The sequence below is a fragment of the Acomys minous genome (assembly GCF_964271855.1).
Source record: "Acomys minous genome assembly, chromosome: 1".
Taxonomy (NCBI): Eukaryota; Metazoa; Chordata; class Mammalia; order Rodentia; family Muridae; genus Acomys; species Acomys minous.
This window is the reverse complement of record NC_140483.1, coordinates 41,761,509-41,778,923: the sequence shown is the minus strand read 5'-3', so window position 1 is coordinate 41,778,923 and position 17,415 is coordinate 41,761,509. Positions and strand designations below refer to the sequence as shown.

Genomic DNA, 17,415 nt, shown 5'->3' with positions numbered 1-17,415 from the left:
GTATTTTTTTTTACCAGATATTGTAGTTTATTGATGTTAGAGAAGAGTCTTTTGTTTAGACAAAAGGGAGAAATGTTGCAGGATAGTTGATCCCATTGTGAACCCCAAGACTGGGTACTATAAAAACATGTGATTTGTGTGGTGTGGCTCAGCACCAACACACACTTTTAATCCAAGAGCTTTCTGTTTACTGTAAACAAGTGATTATGGTATAGCTCAGACCCAGCACACACCTTTAATACAAAGGATTTCTGTACACAGTATTTAATAAAGATAACCCTAGGTCAAGAGGAGACTGAGAAACCAGTTGACAGGGATTAAAGTGTAGGAGGGACTTTGGGTTGAAGGATACTTAAGAGAGCATGGATAAGTAGAAGCAGGCTTTTGAGCTTTGAGCTAGCAAGCCCTTTGGCTTTTAGTTTTTTGTCTTTTCTTCCTGTGCTGCCAATTCAGCTAGTGAGATTTTTGGGCTTTTTCATCTGAGGGGTGAGCTCAGAAGGAAGATCATCTGGTGCTTTCTCTGCCTCTCTGAGCTAGCAGGTTCCCCCTCCCAAATAGAAATATCTACAGAAAGGAATCCACCCTGACATCAAGCAATTCTAAGTACAAGATTTTAAAAATTATATTTTTCATAAGAGTTTAATAGTCAAAACAATTTGAAGTTATAGATGTATTTTACAATAAGTATTTGCCATGATGAATATATTTCTGTCACTGGGGAATTTTCTCTGCCATACAAATGCTATACTAATGTAAAGTTTATCCATGGTTTACATTGTTTGTTTGCATAATAACATCCATTTAAGAATCTTCTGGCTGCAATTATGGAGTCTCAAGATTGCAAGATGATCTCCCAAGATCCAGAGATTGTTTTCTGTGGTCTGACACAGTGATTATGATGAAAAAACAACTCGTGACTCACTATGACCATCTGTGAATAGAGTTATGAGGATGCCTTGCAAAAAAAAAGCACATTCATAACAAAATCAATGGAATAGTTGCATGAAAGTTTGATAACAGGACTCTTGAGAAACCCACCTGAACAGCTCACTACAATGAACTTAGATTGCATTATTACTAAATGATCCAAAATGTGTTCAATAATCCAGCACTGTGAGTCTGACAATCCAGACTCTGGCATCCTTACTTACCTAAGACATCAACTTCATATTTGATTTCCCGTTCTCCTGCCACACTGGTAGCCACACATATGTATTCTCCCTGATCAACTTCTAGGGCACTCAAGATTTCGAGTTTTTTCCCACCAGCTTCTATTTGGATGTTGTCGCTAGCTTTCACAGGTACACCATCTTTCAACCAAGTGAGAATAGGAGGGGGATTGCCAGCAGCTTTACACTCCAGGATCAATGACTGACCAATAACAACTTGCTTATTGGAAGGAGTGGCCAAGTCACCTTCAATTATTGGAGGAACTAGGAAGAAAAAAGCAGTATTTCAGGTAATTCTTTTCCCAGTTATAAAAGAACATTGTAAGTAAAGGGATATTTTTTTCTCATATACTTTGACCATACGAACGTCTATGAGGGAAAAATTTCTTGGTTCACCTGATCTACAACTACTCTATGTATTCTGGAATGCTATGGACTGTCAGGCTAACACAAGAAAAATAGCAGAGAAAGATCTTAATCCTAACAACCACTTTACCTTGCGATGCTCCAAGTTCTAAGCAGAAAGGCTAGTTAAAGGAATCAGCTACATTTTGCTAGCTTTAGCTTTTGTAAATAGTTTTTTCAAAATTATAGCAAACTCTTCCAATATATAGTGAGAAAACTTCCCACCAAGGCTTCATTAATGAATAAGCTAGATGTGAGGATATTAGAAAGGCATCCAGTGAAGGTTACAAGTCCTTACCATAGATGTCAACATGGAATGATTTTTCAGCTGTTCCAGCAACATTGGATACATGACATGTATATGTTCCTGAATCAGTGACCTCTGCTCTTGGAATGTGAAGAAATTGTCCTTTATCAACATAAAGTGCTTGTGAGCTGGATATGACCACCTGGCCATCCTTATACCAGGTAATGGCAGGCAATGGAAGACCCCGTGTCTCACATTCCATTTTAACCATGCTGTTGAGCAACGCTGATATTTCCGTGGTCACATTCCCTCCTTTAATACTAGGTGGAACTACAAAAGATTTCAAAACGAATTCAAGTTTAGCATCTGCATCACCATGACAGTAAATGCTATGGTTGCCTACATCTTTAGTCTAATAAATGCATATCAATGATAGGAAGTCTGTGGTCATCTACAGGTGACTGCTTGGCTATCTGGTCCAGATAAACTCTATCACTCCCCTTTCTGGTTCCAGCTTCCAGGGAAACAGGAAAGCCACAGTTTCAGTTTCAGGAGCTCATGTGAGAGATCAAAGGAGGATAGCCAAGCACCTTAGCTTCAACAAACATAGCAACATAAGCCAAAGCCTCACTTAAAGTAGACACATTGCATTCACAACTCATACCAAAGGATGATCACATGCTCTTTTCTTCCAAAATATGTAAGCTCCAACTCTGAGTACTTTCAGGACCAGTTACTGGAAGCAGCTGTGGAGTCTGTTCTTTCTTATTAGTATTAGTTTTTAAGTGCAGGAGTCCATTCATCCAACTGTACACATCTAATTGGCTCCATGGGTAGCTTCCACTAATTGGTGGCCTCATGCTCAGGCCACTGAGGACTGGAGTTGTTGGAAAACAAGACCTTACATTGCTCAATCTCAGCTACATATTTGCAACTTGACTCTTGCAAAGTCACACTACAAATGCAACAATTTGAAGAACTCAAACTCAAAGGGCACGTGTTTACAGTTGAGTGCCCTAATATATAATGTTAATCAATGTTTATAGTTTAGAAAAGAATATTCTGTAGAGTTTCCTTCATGTGATGAGCCTGGGCTCTGGGGGCAGAGGGGGGGCTGGGCTGGGGTGGGGGGTAAGGTGTTGTTCCGCTTATCACATTCTGATGTGAACATGACTTGCTGCTGAGGTTGTCGTCCTGGCTACCTGGCTAAGGGCCGTGCTTGCCAGGCTTCTATCCCAGGAAATGTATATTTCCCAACTACTCCCAGCCCATATGATTTATAAGGGCAGCTATATTTTACTTTCTTACAAGGAAATATCTTCATAATATATTTGGAATTTTATATGGGAGACAGTGTTTGTATCTCTTACCCACTTTATATAGCTAATTCGATTCATTTATTTTCTCATTATGAAGTCTTTAAACCTTATATTACACTTTGAGATATAACCCAGCACAGTGTTTAATTAGCTGGCTATGGCGACCAGAGCTCTCTTAGTTAGCTCCTGTAATATACCAGTTCATTTTATTTTATTTTACTTTATTGCACCAAAATAAGTTTATAAGGTGCTTGTTAGCCAGAAAAGAAGCTATTTTTCAATGGTAATATAATTAAGTTAATTACTAGTGTGGCAGCTGAAGAGAAGTATCCAGAGAAAACCAATTTGTTGATTATTAGCTCTTCAGTGAGAATAACCAAGGACCCTGATGACACTGGGAGCAATATGAACAGTCAGTTGTAAAGGGCAACTTGTTCTGTCAACTGTTCTTGCCTCTGACACACTGACAGATGTTACCAATACTAAGCTGTTCTGTCTTGTTTGGCAGAGTCATGTAAAGTTTGACAAAGTAAAGAATTAGTCTCTAAGAGCAATCTATGCAGAACAAATATTAACACAAATATCCTCACTGAAGTCCAAGCAACACTAATTGAAGTAGAATTTGCTAAGATGTGTCATAACGATGATGGTAAAAAAAAAAAAAGATGTGAAGTAAGAAAAGAATTAGTGAAGTATGCACAGCTTGGAGATGTGGTGTTTAAACATCTGGGTTCCGTGGCTGGATTACTTCTTGGCAAGCGCTTTGTGAAGAACAGCTGTGTGTGAATGAGTCCTTGGCACCAAGGGCATGTTTTATTTGTTGTTACTAACTTGAACATCACGAGTACCATGACCACTTCCAGGAATCAGAACTGAATACCCAGGCTTAGAGCAGTTGCACACCTTAGCACTGGGAACGTTTTATGTTCAAGGTTCAGGCTGAATTTCTTTCTTAATGATAAGAGCCATGTTTAAATATTGTTATTAAACATTGAAGAGTTGGGGAAATTCGTTTCGCTTCAAATAGTGCTTTTCAGTGATTTCCAATTCACATAGTGTAAGGCTCCTTAACACATTTTGCAGGCTGTAAAAAGTTTAAACCAGAAGGGAGACCTTTATTCTCTCAGAAAAATTTTATTTTATCTTCTGAACCCAAACAACTTTTCTACCAATCTTTAATATAAATGCATGTTTCCACATTCTAGGCAGCCCCATGGATCCTTGAAGCAGAACCTTCCATATAGTTTTCAACTAGACTTGATAATTGCCTATTTTTAATAGCAGGCTAAAAAGCAAATATCAAAATATGCAAGAGAATGTTCTACATGATTTCCTAAGAATGTATATAATCAATAAAAATCATGTAAAAAATTAACATCAGCATTGAGCAGAACCTACCTAAGGGAATCACATTTTCAAAGATGTAACAGATAAAGTCTTATTACCAATCACCAACAACATATGAACATTTGCCGCCCATTTGGATGACAGGGAAAACTAGCCCTCTTAGGTAATTTTTTATATCCATCTCTCCGACTCTATGCTCAGATTTGGCCTGGCTTGAATTTGTGCAGGTCTTGTGTATGCCGTCAAAGCTTCTATAAATTCGTACGTGCAATTGCTCTATTGTATCCATAAAACACAACACTGTCTCTGGAAGTTACCCACCACCTGTAGCCTTTACAATCTTCCCACCCTCTCTTCAGGGAAGATCTCTGAGTCTTGTGTGGAAGACTGTGATCTACACATCTCACTTAGTGCTGAGCACTCCACAGTCTGTGTTCTCTGTATGCTAACCTGGTGAAGGTCCCGGTATTAATTGTTATCTACTGTAAGTAGACACCTGTCTGAAGAGAATTAAGAGATGCACTGTTCCATAAACACAGCATGTTTTAATACTATGTTCACTTAGCAGAAAAATAATAAATAACGAGTTTGGGTTCCATCTCTTGCAGTAGGCTTTAGCTCCGAACTGAAACAGAAAGTGGTTGATTACTCCCACATTTGTGCCACTGTTGTAGAGTGAGCATATCTTATCAGGACAGCTGTTAAGGTAACTGGCAGGTGACAACTGGTGACACTGATAATTACTGTCTTCTTCTAGTATCATTCGTAGTACCTTCTAGCAATCATAAAAGGGCCAGTAGGGATGAGACTTCCAGGTCAGTACCAGATTGACTCTTCCATGTTCTATGAATCAATATGAGCTGTCTTCAGCAATATAGTTTTATCATCAGGTTTTGGAGAGTGACCAAGAGCACTGACAACAGTTTATAATGTTTGGGGTTCTATGGTAACACACTGGCCAACAATTCAAAAAGAAGTAACTCATTTTTAAAGTTGGATTTTTATTGGCTAGTATGTGGTATTTAGTTGGGTGTTGTCTTCTCACTGTAGAGTAACTCCATTTAAATTCTTTTTTATATTTTTATATGTATACTCATATCTTTTTTATTCATGTCTTGAAAAGCTACTACAGTAGTGTTTCCATATTGATTTTTAAAAATCATTATGTTCCCATTATTTTGTTTACTCAGATACAATGTTCATGTTCTTATCTATTGTTGCTCATCCTCATGTGAAGATATGAGCATGTAAACAATGAAAACAATTAAATCAATTTTGGGGTGAAATATACTCTCAATTTGAAATCTGCATACACATTATTCACAGTTATCTGAAGTATAGCACTTATGAGGTTTTTTTTTTTTTTTCATTTTGTGATGTTTACACTTTCACAAATGAAATAAAGTAAGCCTAAGGCTATCCACTTGAGGGCACAAGGCAGCGTACTAGAAAAGTAAGGATATTGCTTCCTGGATTACAATACTCAGAACTTCTTAATAAGGCACTGCCTTTCAATCAGACAATCCCAGAAGCCCTCTCTGCTGGGTGCCGGAGGGCATCACACAGAGTAAACATGAACATCCAAAGTGAATAAATCTAAGTCTCACAGAAATTGGAGTCTTATTGAAGCTACAAACTATATTCGCAATAGATCCTAGCAACAGTATAACAGCTTGTGGAGGCATTATACTTGTTTCAGTGACTGGCTCTGGTAGGAAGGCAATGGCAGTAATAACAGTTTTTGTTTAACTTGGCATCGACAGCAAATCTTTCAGTAATGGTGTTTTAGAAGGAACATGTCTTTTCATGATTGATTTCCCCAATAGGCTTTCATTTATACACATAAATGACTTAAAACTGGCTTTAAATATAATTTATTTCCTTTAAAAAAGATACTAGAACTTGGAACAGACAACTATATTGTAAAAATCTTATTTTTAAAATGCAGTTAATTAAGTACAAATTAAGCTAGACTTGAGCATCGTGACATATATCTGAAATCTCAACCCATAGTAATCATAGGCAGGAGGATCATCATAAGTTTCAGGTATGCTTGGGTTAAGAATGAAACTATGAAAGAAGGAGAGAAAGAAAGGAAGAAAGAAGCCAGCCAAATAAAATTTGTCAAATCTATGATTTTATAGTAACACTATTCCATGGGAATTATTGTTAATTCCATTGAGAAAATGGAAACTTAGAAGAGCGAGGAAATTCATATGAAGTCACAAAGCTAGTAAATGTCAGTGCTTGGGTCAAAACACAAGTTGATCAGGCTCTAATGCCTATGATCTTTTTTTTGTTGTTATTGTATTTTTTTATGTAAACAATTTATTCAGATTACATCTAGATTGTTGTCCTCTCACTTGCCATGATCTTACTTATCACTGAAATGGCTATTCAACTTTAACCTCATATATAACTTGGAATTCTATCTGTGGAGAGGCAACACTGAGGTGTATGAACATTTCTTTGAGTTCTGTACACTACATGAAAAGAATATGCTAGTGCAGGGGTAGAGCACTACAAAGCCTTGCTAAGATCCACTGGCATAGAGTTATAGTCTTCTCATGTCTGTGAATGTTAATTCATAAAAATGCCTTTGATTGCCACCTTAATTAGTGGACAGAATTTTTAGTAAAATGGAACACATTATCTGGTGCTTTGAATGAGAATGGCCCTGGTAGACTCATATTTTTTTAAATTTTATTTTATTAATTTATTCATATTACATCTCAATGGTTATCCTCTCCCTTGTATCCTCCCATTCCTCCCTCCCTCCCATTTTCCCCTTACTCCCCTCCCCTATGACTGAGACTGAGGGGGACTTCCTCCCCCTGTATATGTTCATAGGGTATCAAGTCTTTTATTGGTAGCCTATTATCCTTCCTGAGTGCCACCAGGTCTCCCCATTCAGGGGACACGGTCAAATATGAGGCACCAGAGTACGTGTGAAAGTCAGACCCCACTCTCCACTCAACTGTGGAGAATGTCCTGTCCATCGGCTAGATCTGGGTAGGGGTTTGAAGTTTATGGCCTGTATTGCCCTTGGCTGGTGCCATAGTTTGAGTGGGACCCCTGGGCCCAAATACGCCTATCATAATATTCTTCTTGTAGGTTTCTAGGACCCTCTGGATCCTTCTACTTTGCTATTCTCCCATGCTTCTCTCATCTAGAGTTCCAATAGGATGCCCTCCCCTCTGTCCCAGTTTCCTGGTTAGTGAAGACTTTCATGGGACATGCCCCTTGGGCTAGTATGCAGATATAAGTGAGTATATACCATTTAACTCTTTCTGTTTCTGGGTTAACTCACTTATTATGATCATTTCTAGTTCAATCCATTTGTCTACAAATTTCGGGAATTTCTTGTTTGAATGGTCGGTTCCCAGATTGATCGGGGAACTGTATGGAAAGGATTAGGAGGCGTGGCCTTGTTAGAGATGGTGAGTCACTGAGTGTGGACTTTGAAGTTTCCAAACCCCATGCTCTTCCCGGTTTGCTCTCTCTGTTGTATTACTGTCTGCCCACTGCCACGCTCCCTGCCGTGATGGCCATGGATTCTGACCTTCTATAAACGTAAGCTCTAAATTAAACGTTTTCTTTTTTTCTCTTTTATTAATTTATTCTTGTTACATCTGAATGGTTATCCCATCCCTTGTATCCTCCCATTCTTCCCTCCTTCCCATTTTCCCCTTATTCCCCTCCCCTATGACTGTTCCTGAGGGGGATCACCTCCCCCTGTATATGTTCATAGGGTATCAAGTCTTTTCTTGGTAACCTGCTGTCCTTCCTCTGAGTGTATACACTATGGAATACTATTCAGCTATTAAAAACAAAGAATTCCCGAAATTTGTGGATAAATGGATTGAGCTAGAAATGATCATAATGAGTGAGTTAACCCAGAAGCAGAAAGTCTCAAATGGTATATACTCACTTATATCTGCATATTAGCCCAAGGGGCATGTCCCACAAAAGCCTTCACTTACCAGGAAACTGAGACAGAGGGGAGGACATTCTAGTGGGACCCTAGATGAGAGAAGCATGGGAGAAAGGCAAAGTAGAAGGATCCAGAGGGTCCTAGAAGCTTACAAGTAGAACATTATGATAGGCAGGTTTGGGCCCAGGGGTCCCACTCAAACTAAGGCACCAGCCAAGGACAATACAGGCGGTAAACCTTAAACCCCTACTCAGATCTAGCCAATGGACAGAACACTCTCCACAGTAGAGTGGAGAGTGGGATATTACTTTCTCACATACTCTGGTGCCTCACCTTTGACCATGTCCCCTGGAGGGGGAGACCTGGTGGCACTCAGAGGAAGGACAGCAGGTTAAACATTTTCTTTTATAGGTTGCTTTGATCACAGTGTTTTGTCAAGGAATGGAAACGTAGCTAAGACACATCATTTCTGATAGAGACACAATGAGAAAAAAATAAAACAATGCATTGCACTCAAAATGATCAAGATTAAACCAAGATGGAAATATAACAATTTAACTGCTAGTATACTAGTTGTTTTGGTGTATTTTGTATATTTATACATTTTTTTAAAAGTATAAAAGGATGTAATTGATGCTTATAGTAACCAGTTAGGGAGTTCTTTACATATCAAAATTACTAAACAAATTTACAATAAATCCATAGCTAAGGACACATTGCATTAAAAAACTGAATGCATCGTTATAGTATAAAACATAGACTTCTTTTCTATACTTGAGTAGCAGTACAAAACACTCAATATGGAGAGAGGGGATGGTAAACATTAGAGCAAACTTTAGCTTTCAATCTATAATTAAACTGTTTGGAACGTAGCAGTCTGAGAAGCCACACCTACCATAGACAGTCAGTTTTATATCCTTGGCTTGCTTGCCTGCTGCATTGGACACAGCACACTGATAGCGTCCCTTGTCGCTTCTCCGCGCACTCCTCACATGCAAATTCTGTCCTCTGTCTGAAATGTCAATGTTAGGATCTCCCAAAAATACAGGCCTGGAAAAAAATTATTTCGTAGGTACACTTTAAGTTCCCCACGTTTCACACATAATTAATTACAAAACTAGTACATGGTTTTAAGTTAAAATATAAGGCAAAATTGATTATCAAAATACATGGAGATTATTGTTCCTGTTCAGAAGACTGACAGTGCTAAGTCACATTTCTAAAAGAACTTGGTAGCTGTTGCTTTGAGATGAAAAGCTTTCCCTCTTTAATCTTTAATCATTTACTAATATTAGAAACTATGTAGAGTTATTATTTGTTTCATCCATTCATCCGTTGTTATTCTTCTTACTTATTTTGTATCTTTTGGTTTAACGCCAAATTTCTACTATTATGTGGAAAAGAAGAATTAAGAAGTTTTATAGTGCTTCAGAGGAACTTCAGACTGTGTGGTTATGATTTGCTAATGATCCTGACTATGCCAAGTTTTCTAAAAAGTGTAACACATATGAATATTATACAAATACAAATATTGAAAGCATTTATTCCAAAAGAAGCTCGTATATATTTTCCATAGAGGTCTGTTTCTATGATGTAGTCATCGACCCCTGTACAATGCTTACGTCACATCATTGGCAACAATGTTGCTTTAATACTGGAAAAATCTTGTTTAGTAAAGTCTATGATCTTCTAAGAATCCTTGCTTTAAAGTCCCTTAATCATTTTTTTTCAGGAAAAAAAAGATTTAAAACTTATAGTTAGGTTTTTTTTAAATGACTTAGTCACAAAATAAATGATTACATGTGTTGCTATATTAATAAACCAGTAGCCAGTCTATTCAATATGTAAAAAGAAATTAATTTAGTAAAGTATTTCTGTGGCCTCTGCCTTGCTGATTTCTTGGAAGCGTAAATGAATTCCTATATTTTAGACACTGACAGTCTAGACATTTTACTACTTAGACTTTAGATACCTTCTCCTCAGACAGAAATTATCGCACAACTGCAGCTACACTGTGAGAAGTGGCCGCTCACACCACAGGCCGCTGTAGCCTTCCAGTGTGGGCACAGCCCTGGACCATGGTGATTCCTCTCTATGCTTGCCACTTTTTTAGGCAGGGTCTATGCATATTTATATTGTTGCAGACGCATTTTCCTTCTCAACAACTCAATCCCATGTCAAGGCATAACTATCTCATCATTGGAATATGACTTTTTTTTACTGCTAATATTTATGCAGAGGATTTTGGTGAGCAATAATTATAAATTAATCTGTTTCTATAATAAATTCCCCAAATCTATAAAGAGCTTTGTTATTTGAAAATTGAAAGACATTATACGATTATTACAATTATTTCTCCTTCGTGCTCATTTAAGGATGTATATTTTAAGTTGGTTAAAAGAGAAGTAAGCCTTACACATTGACATGTCTGTTTTCTATAAATTACACCCTTAAATGAATACAGACAATTTACCAATTTACTCACTTGCCATCCTTGAACCAGTGAATAGCAGGGAAGGGGTTGCCTCTGACATGACACTGCAGGCTGATGTTGTGGCTAAGAAGAACTGAGACTTCATTTGGGGAGCTGGAACCTATTATGCTGGGTGGAACTTAAACAAAGACATTTTATCATAAAGTATATAATTTAGCAGAAAGATTAGGAAGAAGCAGGAAGTTAGTGATTGTCAAAGTATTTTAACAATCATTTACTGTAAGAACAAAGCATCCCACGGTGACTCCTTTTCACATCATACTATGTGCACAAATTCTAAGTTAAAATCCAGGAACATTTTAATGAAATTATGTTAGTAGGACAATTATCTACAAGCATAATGGCAGAAAAGAAGTTATTTTGAAGCATAGTAAACGTGCAAAATGCATGGAATGTAACTGAGCAGCAAAGAACATATGATGCAATGCACTACTGATGTGCATTTAAGATAAGGCATGACATGAGCAATATCAATCACATATGGGTCAAATTCTACATATGGTGTCATGTCTACCTTAGTCATTTTTGAAGGATTCTTATACAAAACTTGGTATGAGCATGATATACAATATAAAAAAGAATTAATCATTCTTGGAATTATACAAATGAAAGTTCTCATGTATGATTTTCCCACCATCTAACCCTCCTCTTTGTATCATGTTAAGTGGCCTGATATTGATCTTCATAAAAGTATCAGATAGTAAAGAGATTCTGTATTGAAGAAGTATGGCATGATATGGTATTTATATAAATACCTCACTCATTGCTGAGTGAAGAATGGATCAGATTTGTGAAGAGTGGGTCCAGGAAGAAAGTTAAGAGGATGTTGTAAATGAAAACATGCCTTCATTATGGAATGGAAAGAAGTTGATAATTAGGAAGTAGACATAGAAGATAGAGTAAGCTTGTGGAGAAAGCAGGGGAAGGATGGAGCTGTGGGTCACACAGAGACACCAACATTTACTGAAGAAAATAGTCCTTGGGGGTCATTCAGCTTGATATAGCACCACGGTATTCAATCGTATGCAATGACAATGTTCAAGCCAACACTCTAAAGAAACATGGGCACCCTGGACTACATCTGTAACACCAGCTGGGAGGCTAAGGTGCAAAGATTGGGACTGTGAGGCCAGGTGGTGACACTAGTGAGACTCTCTTGAAAATAAAGTAGAAAATTAAGAAGTAGAGAAAAATATTAAAAGATAGCAAGGTGAAGACTAGTTAGCTTTTCCTAGTGCTCAAAGAATTCTGAGCTGGAGCTGAGCATTTGGGAATCATCAGCACATAGATGGAGTATATAGAGGGCATGAATAGCAGAAGAAAAAACTGCCAAGACAAGTGATAAGGAAACTGCTGGGGCCAGCAGAGCACACCTATGATCTCAGCACTTGGAAGGCAGAGGCAAGCAGACCTCTGTGAGTTCGAGGTCAGCCTGCTCTACAAAGTGAGTCCAAGACAGCCAAGGCTACACAAGAAACCCTGTCTTGGAACAAAACAAAACAAAAAAGAGGAGACTATGGAGAATGAGAAGAAGAAGAAGAAGAAGAAGAAGAAGAAGAAGAAGAAGAAGAAGAAGAAGAAGAAGAAGAAGAAGAAGAAGAGGAGGAGGAGGAGGAGGAGGAGGAGGAGAAAGGGGAAGAGGAGGAAGAAGGAGGATGAGGAGGTTGAGGAGGAGGAGGAGGAGGAGGAGGAGGAGGAGGAGGAGGAGGGAGCAGCAGCACTAAGGCTGTTTATATGGCCTGTGGTCAAACATAAATCTGACTGCAGGAAAAGAGAGCACAATGTAGTGAAGATTTGGGGGAAAGAAAGGGAGTTAATTATTTTGTATTGATGGATGCTAATTGTTATGAACATATCACCTCTAGGCTTTGTTTTTTTTTATTAAAGCCACAAATTATATGCCTGTTTTGATAAGAAACTATTGAAAAAAGTGAAAGTCATTTGTAACAAAATGAACTTAAAATGTAAAATATAACTTTACTAAATTAAACTAACGACAGCCATTACAATTATTTGTATCCTAATCTAGCATAGTAACTATGCACTTTCAGAATTCCCTTCTTGACAGAAAAGTCCATCCTACTTTCTCAGTCTTCTCTTTCTCTAATTACAACCAGTATTGATTAGGTTCCAGTAATTAATTAGAGGGCAGTAGAAATGGATGCATGACCTTTTTTATTTCAAGCATCCTACTAGCTTCAGGAGATGCCCACATTATAATCACATTGCACTGTGCCTCATAGCTACCTATGTACCTAACCAGTTCTCTATGTAGATATTGCCTAGTGAAGCATCTTTTAACATACATTGTAACACATTTAAGTTCATGGTATCTTGGGGTATATGAGTCAAATCCATTTTTATATTATAGATAATTACATTTTAAAACAACATAAAGGGTATTTCTTCTATCAATTTATTTTTTAATCTCTTTATCTTGCCATACAGTAAGAAACGCATCTAATGTGTAGGTTGCTTAGAAAGAGGCTTTTCTTACCTAGAACACTGACGCTAAAGTACTTCTGAGAGGTGCCTGCAACATTAGCGGCTTTGCAGGAGTATCTTCCTGCATCCTCTGCAGACACTTTAAAGAGCTTTAGTGTCTTCCCATTGTTCACGATCTGAACAGTATTACTTTCTGTCACCTGCATGTGATAAATATTGTTATTTTTCAAAGGTAATAAAACAGAAAAGCAGTGTTTATTATTGTTGAGAAGAAATTCATATCTGAACAATTTCTTTTAGGTACGGAGGCGGGGAACTATGCATACTTGGCTATCTCCATTTACCTGGATTTCATCTTTATACCACGTTATGACCGGAGATGGAGTTCCTTCTACTTCGCAGTAGAGACTGGCCAGTTGGTTTACCAACACGGACACATTGGTCACGTGTTCTTTATCTTTAATTACTGGTGGAACTGCAAAAGAGAGGAATCATGACTAGGTAGTCTTGTAATTGACAGTAGCTCCAAGTGTCTCCACAGGGTCCTTTAGAAAAGTTTCAAAGATGAATGATGGTAGGAAAGCTAGTCATGTAAGTACATGCCTTCTCATAAAACACAAAGTGTCAGCTAAAACAATTATAATAAAAACCCATATGTAATATTTTATTTTATGTCAGGGTTTTACATTCAGGATGGGATGTAGGATAACTCTAAGGAAGAAGGATTTCCCATCCTGAAAGTCTAAAGGGATTCATTTAAGTACTGCAGTACTTACTACTTGATGGGTGGGAGTGAGTATCACACAGTGCCTATGAAAGCCAGAGTCAACAAAATCTAAAATTTACATACCCTACAAGATGACACAGGTATAAAATTTCTATTGGAAGTTTAAATAGTTGTAAGTAGCTGGTAGCAATCTGAATGCCTGTCAAATTACATTAGCACAATACTAAGGCATTAGTAAAGAAAAGTTAATAAGTAAATCCTATGAACCCACCCAATGAGGCCGATGTTCTAGATAACAGTCAAAGACCTAGAACAATGGAATGACCAATGAAATTGCCCAGGCAAAGAGAGTGGGTATAATACTCTATCATGAATGATCTTTTCATAAAGTTTTCATATTTACTTGTTTCTTATATTTTTTTCTGAGAAGCCACACACACCATGTGTGTGAATCTGATCCTTTTGCTCTGGAGAAGGGAAACACAAGACCTATCAGGGTAAACAAGCCATTATGCTGCATCTTTATCTACTATTTAAAATTTGAGGGATATATGTAGTCTCAATAAAAAATTGCATGAAATGTTGAGCAATGAGAAAGTACAAACCAATTTCTATCTTCTGTTTGAAATTAATATATTCACATTAGTATTAAATAATATATAGATTAAATGACCAACTATGCAAAAATTAGAAAGAGCCATATCTTAGCTCTTTGGTTTTAGTGTCTTAATCTACATTTACCATGAACTTTGAGGTTGTATTTCCTTTCTGTGGTCCCAGCTTCATTGATGGCCACACAGATATATTCACCATTGTTGTGTGGAGTAACAGAGGCAATTACCAACAGTGCGCCATCTTCCAAGATAGAAACACCAGGCTCTTGCCCTGTCAGTTCTCTCCCATTGTGTAACCACTTGATGGTTGGTTTAGGAGTACCTAATTAGGAAATTAAGGCTTTTTAATGACAAAATTAGAAAAAAATGTTTAAAAGTCAAACACACTAAGAACAGATACATTTCCTGCTCTGACTATGATGCGCATCCTGAGGCACTGCGCCACTTTCAAGATAAAAGTGAAGAAACTACAGCTAATGAGAATTAGTTAATGACCCCAGTTCCTGATCAGTCTTCAGACATGAGGCTTATTGTTGATCAAAGTTGCTTTTAATCAGAAAACTCAGAATAGAAGCAAAACTTTGTTCCTGGTGGGTTCACTGCAGTGACTAGAAGTGAAAAAAAAAGTGCATTCATTATATTGATAAGACATGTAGGGAAATGAGGAGTGAAGTAAAGATAACAAAAGCATGGTAAAGTTACAGGAATATGTCAGGAAACCACCCAACCAAATAGAATTAATAGGGAATGTATAGAAATTGTGCCTATATACTTTGGAAAAGGCTCTATTAGTAAGTATGAGAAGCTTCCACCACTGCCTATATTTTTTTCAATATCTTATTTGTTCATCAAAAGACAAGAGTCCAAATCTTTAAGGAAGTTGACAATGCAATAAGAAAAATATTTTTCTGATTTTATTTATCAATAGCAGAATAATTGGAAGTACATGCTTACAGATCAAAGTGATAAAACTGTATTAAATATATAATAAGGCAAGACAGAATATTATAGATAAGCAGTAACTGTGCTCTGAATGTTACATGGCACTATTCTAAATACCTTAAAGCTTGATTAATTTCTATACTGAAGACAAAGCACATTAAACAAAACTAATATGGTTTCATAAGATGTTGTTAGCAATCAGTACTAAGATAACAAATCTGTTAAAAGTAGTAATACAATCCAAGATAAGCCCCAAAGGTTGACAGAATATATGCAATATAATGGTAAAGGTAAACTCAGTATTAATTAATATCTTATAAAAGTAATTGTGTAGGGCATATATGTAAGGGAAAAGGAAAAGATCAGCATATTTAATCTTGATCAGTATAAGATTTTGACTGTTGTGGAAAAGACAGTAAAACTGGTCAACTCCAGCCATCTGTCCACACTCTGAGGAAACATACGAGGTTATAATCCTTTTCTTTTATCCCACTCTTTCCTTTATGAAAATAAGTCAGATTTTGCAATTAACATTTACTAAAATAACAGATAAAAGTGAATGGACAAACAAAACAAAAGAAGTTAGAGCATTGTCTTATAAAAACTAGAATAGTTATTATCAAGACAAAATTTATAACAAAGAGAACAGAAAGTGAACCAATGAGATGGTTCACTGGCTAAAAGTCCTTGTGGTAAAGCCTGGTGACTGATTTTAATCCCCAGAGTCCACAGAGGAAAGAAGGAATTGACTCCTCAAAGTTGTACACACACACAACATATAATAATAATAATAATAATAATAATAATAATAATAATAATAATAATAATAATAATCAATGAAAAACCATCTAGCTACTTTTGAATGCACTTAAGAACTATATTCCAGATGAAAATGAGGACCTAAGAAAACATGGTTCCTAGTGGAAATGGGAATCAAAGAAGCTAGCTTGAGCATAAAGGTTCAGGCCGACTGAGGAGCAGCTATGACACAGGTATAGTCCAGGGCCAGCAGACACCATAGGACGGAAATAAACCCATACCATTCTGAAGAATGCCTCCTCTCCAGGGCTTGCATCCCTATTTCCCAATGGCTTGAGAATTATTAGTTTTAAGTTTTCAGATGTCTGAGAAGCCTGTTAAAGTCATCTCTCTTCAAACACTGGAATAGTTACTGATGAAAGAGTTGGGCATTTGCTACTAAACAGAAGCAGCTCTGAAGGCCTTAACTGCTGCCACCTTTGGGTACAACTAAGAGGAGATACCCATGGGCACAGTGATGCCAGCGACTGCCTGGGGCCCTCCTGCCAGGGCCAAGAGATTATGCAAAGAACCCTGCTAGGACTTTGCTTGAACTATCACAAGGCTAGTTGGAGCTTGTAAACAGATGCCTGTGTGAGAGAATATCTTTAAACATGTGCTTGGCACCCAGAACACAGATAGCAAAGACAACAGCACTTTCACGTGCTCCCACCGTGGAGAGGGAATGGACCATCTCCTGGCCGAAATCATGGTAATCTTCAAGGAAAGACATGGTTTTAAAAAGCTACTGGAATACATGTTGCATATAACCCAGTCCCAGAGTTACTGGTGTGAGTAGACCTAGAAAAAGAGGTTTAACATAAAACTGCCTCAGACGGGGTAACCATAATATACAGTGCTTACTAATTGACATGAATAGAGACTGTTGTGAACAGCTCTACTGCAACCTTTTAAAAAAGTAAACATTTCCAGAAAGAATGAAATGAAAAGTAACAGAGAAGCCTTGAACTATC

General features: G+C 37.4%; 1 protein-coding gene across 3 annotated transcripts in view; it reads right to left on the bottom strand.

Moving 5' to 3' along the window:
• Positions 1-17,415, bottom strand: part of HMCN1 (hemicentin 1) — a 494,329-nt gene that overhangs the window by 167,269 nt on the left and 309,645 nt on the right. For all 3 annotated transcript variants that reach the window (XM_084782016.1, XM_084782014.1, XM_084782015.1), the window contains exons 26-32: positions 14,829-15,023; positions 13,705-13,835; positions 13,413-13,560; positions 10,907-11,033; positions 9,317-9,471; positions 1,873-2,151; positions 1,152-1,433 (exon numbers count right to left, since the gene is read on the bottom strand). In XM_084782016.1, coding sequence (XP_084638142.1) covers positions 1,152-1,433; positions 1,873-2,151; positions 9,317-9,471; positions 10,907-11,033; positions 13,413-13,560; positions 13,705-13,835; positions 14,829-15,023 — 1,317 coding nt within the window. The remainder of the gene's footprint in view (positions 1-1,151; positions 1,434-1,872; positions 2,152-9,316; positions 9,472-10,906; positions 11,034-13,412; positions 13,561-13,704; positions 13,836-14,828; positions 15,024-17,415) is intronic.